At 42.3% G+C, this 13648-nt stretch overlaps 1 protein-coding gene across 3 annotated transcripts in view; it reads right to left on the bottom strand.

Annotated features, from left to right (window-relative positions):
- The window catches only part of LOC137622968 (uncharacterized), a 92948-nt gene that overhangs the window by 18704 nt on the left and 60596 nt on the right, over positions 1–13648 (bottom strand). For all 3 annotated transcript variants that reach the window (XM_068353570.1, XM_068353569.1, XM_068353571.1), the window contains exons 8-11: positions 9514–9630; positions 8730–8865; positions 6298–6413; positions 5663–5779 (exon numbers count right to left, since the gene is read on the bottom strand). In XM_068353570.1, coding sequence (XP_068209671.1) covers positions 5663–5779; positions 6298–6413; positions 8730–8865; positions 9514–9630 — 486 coding nt within the window. The remainder of the gene's footprint in view (positions 1–5662; positions 5780–6297; positions 6414–8729; positions 8866–9513; positions 9631–13648) is intronic.

A 13648-nucleotide genomic window follows, 5' to 3' on the forward strand; every position in this document is an offset into this window, starting at 1 on the left:
GTCCCTCCTTGCTTGGAGATGTACGCCAAGGCAGCGGAGTTGTCCGAGTTCACTTCCACCACTTTGCCTCGAAGGAGAGACCTGAAGCTTTTCAAGGCCAGATGTACTGCCAGCAGCTCCTTGCAGTTGATATGCATGATCCTTTGACTCGAGTTCCACAGTCCTGAACATTCCCGACCGTCTAATGTCGCGCCCCAGCCTACGTCCGATGCGTCCGAGAAGAGAACGTGGTTGGGAGTCTGAACAGCCAGGGGAAGACCCTCTCTTAGGTTGATACTGTCCTTCCACCAAGTCAGGCAAGACTTCATCTTTTCGGAAATGGGGATCGAGACCGCTTCTAGCGTCTTGTCCTTTTTCCAGTGAAAAGCTAGATGGTATTGAAGAGGACGGAGGTGTAGTCTTCCTAATGACACAAATTGTTCCAGGGATGATAGCGTCCCTACCAGACTCATCCACTTCCTGACTGAGCATTGTTCCTTCTTCAGCATGTTCTGGATGCATAACTGGGCTTGGCTTATTCTGGGGGCCGACGGAAAAGCCCGAAAAGCTAGACTGTGAATCTCCATCCCTAAATACACAATAGTTTGGGATGGGACCAGTTGTGACTTTTCCATATTGACAAGGAGACCCAATTCCTTGGTCAGATCTAGAGTCCACTTTAGATCCTTCAGACAGCGACGACTGGAAGAAGCTCTGAGAAGCCAGTCGTCCAAATAGAGGGAGGCTCGGATGTCCGATAAATGAAGGAATTTGGCTACATTCCTCATCAGCCTCGTAAACACAAGAGGAGCTGTGCTTAGGCCAAAGCACAGGGCTTGAAACTGGTAGACAACCTTTTCGAAAACGAATCTCAGAAAAGGTTGGGAGTCCGGGTGGATGGGGACGTGGAAGTAGGCGTCCCTTAGGTCTAAAGAGACCATCCAGTCTTCCCTTCTGACCGCTGCTAAGACTGACTTTGTGGTCTCCATGGAGAACGTCTGCTTTGTGACAAAGACATTCAGAGCACTGACGTCTAGCACCGGCCTCCACCCTCATGTCTTCTTTGACACCAAGAAGAGTCGGTTGTAGAATCCCGGAGATTGAAGGTCCGAGACTTTGACCACCGCTCCCTTCTCTAGTAAAAGAGACACTTCCCGTTTCAAGGCTCGTCTCTTGTCTTCCTCTCTGTACCAGGGAGAGAGATCGATGGAAGACGTTGCTAGAGGGGGTTTCCGTACAAAAGGGATCTTGTACCCCTCTCTGAGCAACTTCACAGATTGTGCATCTGCGCCTCTCTTCTCCCAGGTCTGCCAGAAGTTCTTGAGTCTGGCTCCCACTGCTGTCTGAAGATGCGGGCAGTCAGACTCTGCCCTTATAGGACTTGGATCCTTTCTTCTTTCCTCGTTTCCCTTCGGCACGAGCACCTCCTCTGCTGGAGGCTCTGCCACGAAAGGGCGGAATAAAACGGGACGCTGGAGTGTCCATCCTTGGTCTAGCTGACAAGGTAGGCAAAGGGGGAGCTTTGCGAGCGGAGGACGCAACAAGATCGTGAGTGTCCTTCTGCACCAATGAAGTGGCTATTTCCTTAATCAGGGCTTCTGGAAAAAGCCACTTGGAAAGAGGAGCAAAGAGAAGCTCAGATCTCTGGCACGGTGTAACTCCAGCTGAAAGGAATGAGCATAGGTTTCCACGCTTTTTAAGGACTCCGGACACAAATGATGCCACAAGCTCATTAGACCCATCACGTACGGCCTTGTCCATGCAGGACATAATGAGCAAGGAAGTTTCTTTCTCTGTCGGAGAGATCTTTCTGCTTAGGGCTCCTAGACACCAGTCTAAGAAGTTAAAAACTTCGAAGGCCCTAAAGATACCTTTCAAAAGGTGGTCCAGGTCCGAAGATGACCAACATATCTTTGAGCGTCTCATGGCAAGGCGGCGGGGAGAGTCTACAAGACTTGAGAAGTCGCCCTGGGCAGAGGCAGGAACTCCCAAGCCGAGAACTTCTCCCGTGGCATACCAGACGCTCGATCTAGAAGAGAGTCTAGTAGGGGGAAACGCAAAGGCTGTCTTCCCTAAACTCTTCTTGGACTGCAACCATTCTCCTATCACCCGCAAAGCTCTCTTGGACGAGCGTGCGAGGACGAGTCTAGTAAAGGCAGGAGTGGTAGACGGCATACCTAACACAAACTCTGACTGCGGAGAACGAGGAGCCACAGAAACAAACTGGTCCGGAAACAGCTCTTTGAAAATGGCCAAAACTTTTCTAAAGTCCAAAGAGGGTTGAGTAGACTTAGGCTCGTCCAAATCTGATTGTGGTTCATCTATGTGTGCAGCAACATCATCATCAGAAAGTTCCTCAACCGACAACTGATGAGGAAACGGCAACGGAGTGGGTAACGGCTGGTTCGCTGAGTCCGGTCGCACGGGTGCATGCGTGACTGAGCCGGACGCAACGTCATGGAAATGCTGCCCAGTCTGTGAGCTGGCAACAACCATGGCAGCGCGGGGACGCACAGCGTCTACTCCAGACTGTCTGGACTGATGTGGGTGCGCAGTGGAAACCACACTGGGTTGCGGAGGTTGACGCACCGCGTCAAAACAAAGCAACTCTGACGGTTGTTGAACCTCCAGAACGTCAACGGCAACCTCCGTGCGTCGCTTAACGTCAACATGCGGCTGGCAGAACACACTGGAACGCATGGGTGGAGGAACTCTCTCAACTGGTGTGCGTGAGAAGGTTACCTCAGCGTCCACAGGACGCACAACCGATCGTGTGGAAGGTTGTAGGCTAGGTACTGCACTAGCTGGTAAGGCAGCAACCTTCTCCGCACGAAAGTCCTGCATTAGAGACGTCAGTTTAGACTGCATGTCTTGCAGTAGAGACCACTTAGGGTCTACGGGAGCAGGTGCGGCGACAGACGGTGTTACTGTCTGAAGCGGTACCGCTTTGCCTCTCTTAGGCGGTGAGCAGTCATCGGATGACGGCAGCGAGTCCGAACTGACCCAGTGGCTACAACCGGGCCGTTGGACTTGCGCTGAAGGGACCGACTTGCGTTTTAACGGTCGTGAGACCTTGGTCCAAGGTTTCTTGCGAGAAACACCTTCCGAAGACGAGGTATAAATGGGCTCTCTCGTCTTAGTTAGGTAGGAGCGATCTTGGGTAGATACGCCCGATACCACGGAGGGAACGTCTGTTCGCTGATTAAAGCCTCTCGAACCCATGTGTCGTACGACATTGCTTCTCCCCTGGACTTGGGAGCTTGCAAGAGGTCCCGGACTAGGAGGACGACAGGCACGAACAGACGAACCCTCAAGCGCAACACTATCCACAACACTATCACTCGGCACTTTAGCACTTCCCACTGCACTTTTGCACTTAAGCTCCTTCACATCCGCCATGAGCTGATTACGGTCACTAGCAAGGGACTCAACTCTCTCACCCAGAGCCTGGATGGCACGCATCATATCAGCCATCGATGGTTCCTGAGTGCCAGGAGGGGGGTTAGGAGCAACCACTACAGGGGAAGGAATAGGTTGTGGGGCATGAGGAGAGGATACATCAATAGAACAAGAAGAACTTCTCCTAACTCTATCTCTCTCTAGCCTACGTGTATACTTTTGAAATTCGATAAAATCGAATTCCGAAAGGCCAACGCACTCCTCACACCGATCTTCCAATTGACAGGTTTTATCCCGACAATTGGAACAAACAGTGTGAGGGTCGATAGAAGCCTTCGGAAGACGCCTTGAACAGTCCCTAGCATTGCACTTCCTAAATTTGGGGACTTGTGAAGGGTCAGCCATTTTGAATTGGTCAAGGGAAATTCCAAAACTATCAAAAAGTCATCAACAAAGAATCCGTTATCAAAAAGAGTTCAAGGATTTGTGTGAAGAGAAACCCTGCACAGCGAAAGCTCAAAACTAGAATAAAGTACTTCACCAATTAGATGTGAAAAACTCCAGTTTAGCAACAGCGAGTAAACTACGTCTTGTCGACACCTCGACAGAGAGAAAATTGAGTCTTTGTTTACATTGAGAACTGGGTATCTGGTCGACAGATGGCGCTGTTGGGCACACCCGCAACCTGTGTAGCGATCGCTGGCGAGTTTTTACCGTAGAGTTGTCTGTCGAGCAACAGAGTTGCAGCTATATAATCACCGGCTAAGTTAAATATTGAAAAAGGAAAATTGAGAGGTATATATAGTCTTGGAATCTGTGGTTTCGAAATACTTGAGGATTACCTTAAACACATTATTAGGGAGTTTTTTTTAGCAATAAGGTTACATAAGATTTAACAGGAATATACTTCAACACATTCGCAATATAGCTGTGTTTTATTCATCCTCATCTTCCCATAAGGATGATAAACCAAAAAATAATGCACTTCTATTAAAGTTTGTTTATAACTGGTAAGGGAGCTGTTTTGTGTTTGTTCAGGGTTGAGGCAAAGCCTTTGCAACACTGCTTCTAGTCTACTTGCAATGTACTTCAATCTTGTATATTTCTTTCTTTTATATTACTGTATTTGTATTTTTCTCAATATCTAATATAAAAAAATATATATTTCTTTCACTGAATAAAAGTAATCCTATTTTCTTTGAGTCTTCTTTATAGTAAGATTTCTTACTAATTTAGTTAATGAAAGTATTAGTGTTTACATTAATGTTATACTTGGATGAGCTAGTGGCCGAGCTAGCAAGCGAATGAAGCCCACTGCCATCCGAAAAATTAGGCTACTTATCAGCTTTAGCCGAAACATCACTAGAAACAGTAAAGAGCTAAGAGAATTATACAATAAGAAATGACATCCACAAATGAAAAATGCAGTAATTTAGTGAGTGAAGAGATATTAGGATCTCCAGACTGCCAACTCTTATCTTCTGCCTCCAAGTCTACGTCTACATCAATCACTAGGAATGTGGGAATGCAAGATTTACCTGAAGGAGTACCTAAAGAAATTAAAGAATATGAGGCTCTGCGAGAAGATCTTGACTCAGTAAGATGCACTAAACATTCAGAATGCTAACTGAATGGGTCACTATTACCACTACACCTGACTTAGGAAGTCAGGTTAGGGTTAGCAATTAGGCAGGTAAAAACAGTTAAAACCTATAGGCAAAGATTTGCAGTCCTTCTGTGATTAAACAAAGGAGCAACATAAGTTAAAGAGGTTTTAAGCCTGTCACTATCAAAACTTGGCTGATTAAAAGTGCATTTCAGTGAATGATGCAGGCATGTCATATTCGTCATCATCCCTACCATTAACACTAATAACATCCAGCCTAGTTTTCTCTGGATTTTGCCAAGAACAAAAAGAAAGTTTCACTAGCATTCAAACTTGAGCCTTACTTCCCCCTTGAGGCTGTCACTCTCTTCGCAGGTGTAATTTAAATCACAGTACTATCCCTGTGCAGTTTTTATAAACAAATCCAGAGGAAGACAACTTAAAACGCAATAAAACTTATCACAATCTGGAAAAAGTGTACGTTAAGGTACACCTGGGGTTTCCTTTCTTACCATTAACTGCTAGACTGTCTCATTACTTTACTAGAGGCATGTGTCTATTAAAAGGAAAGAAAAGGGAAATTATTTTAAGTTTATGGGTAAATGTCAATAAACTGACCTTTTGGAGAAGAATAAGAACATCAGAGGAGGTTTAAAGAAATAATATACTGATACTTACAAAGACTGAAAATATTCTTATTAGTCCATCGTAGCATGTAGCTATCAAGTGACCAGAAAACATTGTAAGACATGACACGTCTGCCTCACAGCCAATGTGACCAAGACTATTACCAGTCTGTAAAATACATAATAAGAAAGATTAGTATATAAACTACACTGAATGTAAAAATAGTTTATCAAATATTTTCATATCTGAAAATAAGCTTTCAAATTATTCTTCACAATAACTTGTTCAACATTTACTCTGTGTCTAGCTAAACAAGGACCTATTTTGTAATACTGTTTTTAAAACATTCCTGAACCCTTTGACATTCCAGGATATCCTTCGATTCCCCAATAATTGAGATTCTGCTTCTTTGGAAAATTTTGCCAACATTATTTCTTTTTACTTTTGTTGTGGTTCATTTTTAAACAAACAATAATAAGGTACAAAGATTCACTTCCAAAAAACCCCTTAGGTATTCTTTATTTAGAAAATGATAAAAGAATGATGTGTTGCTCATAAGTGGTCAAAATGTAATTGGTCACTGATGACTTATAGGATCCACAGAAATCTTAAACATTGAAACCTTTTTAAAAATTAATAAATTCCACACTTCCCAGAAAGATGATGATCAGTGAAATAACACTTACCGTGAAGTCATAATAAATTATTGATTTATTAGAGCCACCAGTGTAGAGAATACCTCCATGAGACACTGTTGCATATACTGTTACTTGGATATGTTCTAATGTTCGCAAAATCAAGCCTGAAATAAAAAGAATAATTTAACTTGTGAATATATTGACCAACTATTACAGCTTACACATTAATTCCAGTCCCAGGATAGGTCGACATTCAGAAATCTAATTTTATGACGTAACACTTATGGAAAACTATTACGTATGAATGAAAAGGAATATTTAAAAATTTTTTGTTTAACCAAATAAAGCGAAAAACTGACAACGTCCACTCTGAGCCGAAATGCAAAGTGTTTTTGTGTTGGCTACTGCATGTGGGAGCAGGGGTGGTGGGTCTACCTCCCACTAACCAATGGAGGAGAGTAACACCTCACTAAAAGTTTCACGGCTATTTTCAGCTGTCGCCGAAATGTATCTCCATAGTAAAAAGCTGAAAAGTTTGTATTTGGTGCCAGAATAAATTGTGCTTTGAGTTTACTTCATACAGTAGTAATAAATTTATACATACATACATACATATACCAAGGCACTTTCCCCAATTTTGGGGGGTAGCCGACATCAACAAATGAAACAAAACAAAAAAGGGGACCTCTATTCTCTACGTTCCTCCAGCCTAACAAGGGACTCAACCGAGTTCAGTTGGTACTGCTAGGGTGCCACAGCCCACCCTCCCACATTATCCACCACAGATGAAGCTTCATAATGCTGAATCCCCTACTGCTGCTACCTCCACGGTCATCTAAGGCATCGGAGGCAGCAGCAGGGCCTACCGGAACTGCGTCACAATCGCTCGCCATTCATTCCTATTTCTAGCACGCTCTCTTGCCTCACTCACATCTATCCTCTTATCACCCAGAGCTTCCTTCACTCCATAAATTCATACATAGTAGTAATAAATTCATACAAATAATGTAACACAGGTTCACATAATACTAATGTCATCATCCCCAATCTCTACCTCAAGAGTATCCTGAAAGTAGAACATGATAGAATGGTTGATCTTATCTGAATTTACTTGATAAGACTGCTGAATTTTTGTTAGAAAATAAGGTCAGATCGGGAGAGAGAGAATTTTGCATTAACAAAAAAAATTGGCACTATAAATTCATTTTCATACTAAAAATTAAAATTTCTTTAAAAACATTCATTTTTTGGATAAGAAAGTTATAATGTATTCATAATCTTTGAGAACTTAGTAAACTTCTTAGTTCCTTAAATAAAATCCAAATTATTTCTTTAAAGAAAGCACATTAAAGATGAAATAACTAATAACATCAATCTGACTAAATTGAGTAAAAGATTTTGAGGATAAAATCCCCTCTATTTCAGGGTCAGGGATGCATTTAGGAGGGATTTTCTCTCTAGTTTTTTATTTTGGTTAACTTATAAAGTTTTCCCCTGTGATGTGACACCTTGGATAAGTGAATTTTCAAGCACAATATTTAACCCTTTTACACCCAGGCTATTTGGAAATTTCCAACCCTTAACCCCCAGGGGGTTATTTTTTTCCCAGCACATTTTGCAGCATATTTTTTTTAATTGCTCTAACAGCCTTAATTTTTGTCATAGAGAGGTCAGGTTGGTCTTATTCTTTTGGGAAATGCCTCAATTTTCTCAAAAAATTATCAAAAATATGAAAAAAAAAATTTTCATAGCATTTTTTTGCAAGGACGTACCGGTACGTCCATAGGGGTAAAGGGATGGCTTTTGTGAACCGTACCAGTACGTCCTTTGGGGATAAAAAGGTTAACAATGTTATCAATCTGGTTAGCCATGTAGAGGATACCTGTGTATGCATTGTACATCTATTTTAAGTTTTTTTTTATAATCAAGGGTACTAACTTCAACAATTAATGTTTTTATATTTATATTTGCACCTATTATTTATTCCTTTGAATTCCCTAGAAGACATTCTACGTCAGAAGATTTCAACTTTCTTCAGTTCTGTAATTTTCAATAATTTCTTCTCTTTTTAAGAATTTTGCATATGAGAATTTTCTGAAATATATAAAACTGTAAACTAGTGAACAGGAAATTTATTCAGTTATATAATAAATTAGTTACGAGTTGTTAGCACTGATAGCTTTTGCATAAGATGATTTGACAAAGATATCTTAAAAAAAGAGCAGGGGACTTGAGTAAAATATTTCTTGTAAGTGTAAGAGTGAAATGGTTAAAAATTCTTAAGCGTAAATTTGGTACTGTTGTCCTTTATAATTTGAGCACTTATAATTTGGTTTTTCTTCTCATGAAGCAACTTAGAATTCCTAAAATATAGAAAACTAAAGACATGGAAAATCTTTGTAAATACTGCAGAAGGTTGTTCAATAACCTATAATCTTTTGAAATGAGTTTTTTCTTGTTACAAAATCATCAGACGTTACCTGACATGGCATCTCTAATCATGAGTGGAGTAGATTTTGCTGCCACAAGGAGAACACGGCGACCACCTTCCGTCATCGCTTTCAAGTTTGTCAAGGCTTTATCACAATAACGTACCATTTCAGAAATTTTCTTGTCCTGAAATGATATTCAATTATGACTTCATACTGACATGTATTTATTCCCAAATTAATTGCTTGTTTCCTGAATTAAGTATTCACAACACTTCATTTAAAAAATCATAATTCCATTTGCATACTATAATATTTAAAATAAATGTGGAAGAAGTAATTAAACAGATTTGGAACAATGATTTTAACATTTCAAGTACATAACTAAGCTACATCATTAGTTTGGAAGCTAAAAAGACCAATAATATATTGAGTAAACTTACACTTAATGGAAAGATTTTAAGAGCCAAACCAAAATTCCAGAAGTATAGCAAATTACTGTACTGTACTTGTAAAAACAATTAAATTATAAAAAAAATCAATTTATCAGACTGCATGAGCTGACCTTCTCATAAGCAACAAACCCTACATTATAGCACACACTTGAAAATTTTTCAAGACCCCACATTTAACGTTAATCTCTAGCCTCAACAAAACTGTAATTTTAATATTCAACAGAGATTTATTCAAAACGGCATAATGTACAAAAAAAAAAAAAAAAACAAGAAAGAAATCATTAATAATGTAGTTAGTAAATAAATAATTCTGGTAAGTTGATGTGCTACTGTAATAAAAAATATAAATCAGTTATAAAAATAGTAGGTAATTTTCTTACTTTTAAATTCCATCTTCCACCACAGCCAGCATCTGTCCCTATAAACACTTGGCCCCAAGCAATGTCAAGGCACCTCACCCCTTCACCCACTTCTCGTCGCTGTTTGACTAAGCCAGTCTGCAAGTAAATGAAATCTGTAAGTGTTATCTATATTACACTTCACAGTATTACTTTATAAATAAAACACTGAAGATGAATGCTCTATTACATGATGTAGAAAGATACAAGAAAGATTTATAGCTTAATTTTATAAGCAAATTGATCTTCATCCAGAGCTTTTAAGTAACATGTTATTTTCATTAGTAAAATAAATTTTTGAATATACTTACCCGATGATCATGTAGCTGTCAACTCTGTTGCCCGACAGAAATCTACGGTCGGGATACGCCAGCGATCGCTATACAGGTGGGGGTGTACACAACAGCGCCATCTGTGAGCAGGTACTCAAGTACTTCTTGTCAACAAGAACTCAATTTTCTCCTCGGTCCACTGGTTCTCTATGGGGAGGAAGGGCGGGTCCTTAAATTCATGATCATCGGGTAAGTATATTCAAAAATTTATTTTACTAATGAAAATAACATTTTTCAATATTAATCTTACCCGATGATCATGTAGCTGATTCACACCCAGGGTGGTGGGTGGAGACCAGCATACATGTTAACAAAGAAGCTAAGTATCCCGTATCTTATTTTAGCCGTTATTCAAAATAACAAACATAAAATAAATAAGTACCTGGTAAGGAAGTCGACTTGAACCATTACTCTGCCTTTTTAAGTACGTCTTCCTTACTGAGCCTAGCGATCCTCTTAGGATGCTGAGCGACTCCTAGGTGCTGAAGTATTAAGGGCTGCAACCCATACTAAAGGACCTCATCACAACCTCTAATCTAGGCGCTTCTCAAGAAAGAATTTGACCACCCGCCAAATCAACCAGGATGCGGAAGGCTTCTTAGCCTTCCGGACAACCCAGAAATATTTCAAGAGAAAGATTAAAAAGGTTCTGGAATTAGGGAATTGTAGTGGTGGAGCCCCCACCACTACTACACTCGTTGCTACGAATGGTCCCAGAGTGTAGCAGTTCTCGTAAAGAGACTGGACATTCTTAAGATAAAAGACGCGAACACTGATTAGCTTTTCCAAAAGGTTGCGTCGAAAATATTTTGCAGAGATCTATTTTATTAAAAGGTCACGGAAGTTGTGATAGCTCTAACTTCGTGTGTCCTTACCTTCAGCCAAGCTTGGTCTTCCTCATTCAGAAGGGAATGAGCTTCTCGTATTAACAGTCTGAAAATAATAGGATAAAGAATTCTCTGACATAGGCAAAGATGAATTCTTAACTGAACACCATAAAGCTTCAGACGGGCCTCATAAAGGTTTTTAAAAATAGAACTTAAGAGCTCTACAGGACATAATACTCTTTCTAGTTCCTTTCCAACCATATCGATAAGTTTGGAATAACGAACGATATTGGTCAAGGCCGAGAAGGCAGCTCGTGTTTGGCTAGAAAACCAAGATGTAGAACATGTAGCCGTTTCGGATGAAAATCCGATGTTCTTGCTGAAGGCATGAATCTCACTGACTCTTTTAGCTGGTAAAGCATATCAGGAAAAGAGTCTTAAAGGTGAGATCTTTCAGGGAGGCTGATTGCAGTGGTTCGAACCTGTCTAACATAAGGAATCTTAGAACCACGTCTAAATTCCAACCAGGTGTAACCAAACGACGCTCCTTCGTGGTCTCAAAAGACTTAAGGAGGTCCTGTAGATCTTTATTGTTAAAAAGATCTAAGCCTCTGTGACGGAAGACTGATGCCAACATGCTTCTGTAACCCTTGAAAGTGGGAGCTGAAAGAGATCGCTCTTTTCTCAGATATAAGAGGAAGTCAGCTATTTGAGTTACAGAGGTATTGGTCGAGGATACGGATACTGACTTGCACCAGTTTAGGAAGATTCCCCACTTCGATTGGTAGACTCTAAGGGTGGATGTTCTCCTTGCTCTAACAATCGCTCTGGTTGCCTCCTTCGAAAAACCTCTAGTTCTCGAGAGTCTTTCGATACTCTGAAGGCAGTGAGACGAAGAGCGTGGAGGCCTTGGAGTACCTTCTTATGCGTGGCAGACGTAGCAGGTCCACCCTTAGGGGAAGAGTTCTGGGAACGTCTACTAGCCATCGAAGTACCTCGGTAAGTTATTCTCTCGCGGGCCAGAGGGAAGCAACTAGTGTCAACTTTGTCCCAACGTGAGAGGCGAACTTCTGCAGTACCTTGTTGACAAACTAGAACGGAGGGAATGCATATAGATCTAGATGAGACTAATCTAGTAGAAAGGCATCTAAAAGAACCACTGCTGGGTCTGTTGAGAGCCTCTTGGACATCGAGGTTGCGAAGAGATCTATGGTTGGATGGCCCCAGGTGACCCAAAGTCTCTTGCATACATCTCTGTGGAGGGTCCAATATGTTGGAATTATTGTCCCTTCCTACTGAGACAAACTGCTAAGACATTCAAGTTGCCTTGGAAGAAATTTGTTACTAGTGAAAAGTCTAGACCTGTTGAACAGGAGAGGAGGTCACTAGCGAACTCGCACCATGTCAGAGAGTAGGTCCCTCCTTGCTAGGAGATGAACATCAAAGCAGGGAGTTGTCCGTGTTGACCTCCATTACTTTGTCTTGAAGGAGAGACCTGAAGCTTTTCCAGGTCAGACTTACTGCCAGAAGCTTCCTGCAGTTAAAATGCATTGTCCTTTGACGCGAGTTCCATAATCCCGAGCATTCCCTACCGCCTAAGGTCGCACCCCAGCCTACGTCCGATGCGTCTGAGAAGAGAACGTGGTTGGGAGTCTGAACAGTCAGGGGAAGACCCTATAAAAGGTTGATAAAGTCCTTTCCTCAGGTTAGACCAGACTTATCTTCCGGAAACCGGGACCGAGACCGCTTCTAGCGTCTTGTCCTTTTCCAGTGAAGAGCTAAATGAAACCGAAGAGGACGGAGGTGTAGTCTTCCAAGTGACACCAAATGCACCACGGATGACAGTGTCCTAACCAGACTCATCCACAGCCTGACAGGGCCGTATTCCTTCTTCAGCATCTTCTGGATGGATAGCAGGGCTGGGGATTGATCTTCTTGTTCAGCCATGTCCTCATCAGAGGGTTCCTCATCCGAAACTGATGAGGAAACGGCAACGGAGTGGGCATCGTCTGACTCGCTGAATCCGGTCGCACTGGTGGATGCGTGACGGAGCCGGACACAAGATCATGGTACTGCTGCACAGTCTGTGAACTGTCAACCATGGGGAAGCGAGGAAGTACAGCGACAACCCGAAACTGTCTAGACTGTCTGGGTAGTACAGACAACCCCTTATCGGGTTGCTGAGGTTGCCGCACTGCGTCACAACAAGTCACCTCTGCTGGTTGTTGAACGTCTTCCCAGTGACACACTGAACGTCCACAACCACCTCCGAGAGTAGCATAACATCAACGTGCGACTGGCAACCCACACTGGGTCGCACCGGTGGAGGAACCATCTCAACTGGCGGACGTGAGTAGGATACCTCAGCGTCAACAGGGCGTACAACCAACCGGTAGGAAGGTCGTTGGCAAGAAGGGTCTTCTCCGTAAAAAATCCTCTATCAAGGACTAAGCTTGGACTGCATGTCTTGCAACAAAGCCCAAGGTCTATGGGAGCAGGTGTGGCAACAGACGGGGTTAGCGACTGAAGCGGAACCATTTACCCTCCCTGGAAGCATGTTATGCTTAAATAAAAGTCCATAGGAGGCTAAGCAGCTTAAGGCTCCTCTCCAAATGACAGAGTCCTCAAGGGAATATCAGAAGGAGGGAGAACAGCACTTTCTCATCTACAGGAACCATATCCGAGAAAAGCTAGGTTCTCTCAGTGAGGGTTTCACTGGTGCAAAAGCAGCAGACCAGAAGGCAACGTTATGAAACTGCTTGACAGTCTGTGTCAACCACAACAGGAGCGTGAGGACATACAGCACTGGTGTATAAGTAGCAGACCAGAAGGCAACGTCATGTAACTGTATGACAGTTTGTGAGTTGGCAACAACCAAAGTTGTGTGGGGAAGCCTCAACTCCTGACTGACTAGTATGCTGCTGGCGAGTGGCGGTAACCACAGTGTGTTGCGGAGGC

Source organism: Palaemon carinicauda, chromosome 30 (genome assembly GCF_036898095.1).
Source record: "Palaemon carinicauda isolate YSFRI2023 chromosome 30, ASM3689809v2, whole genome shotgun sequence".
NCBI lineage: Eukaryota > Metazoa > Arthropoda > Malacostraca > Decapoda > Palaemonidae > Palaemon > Palaemon carinicauda.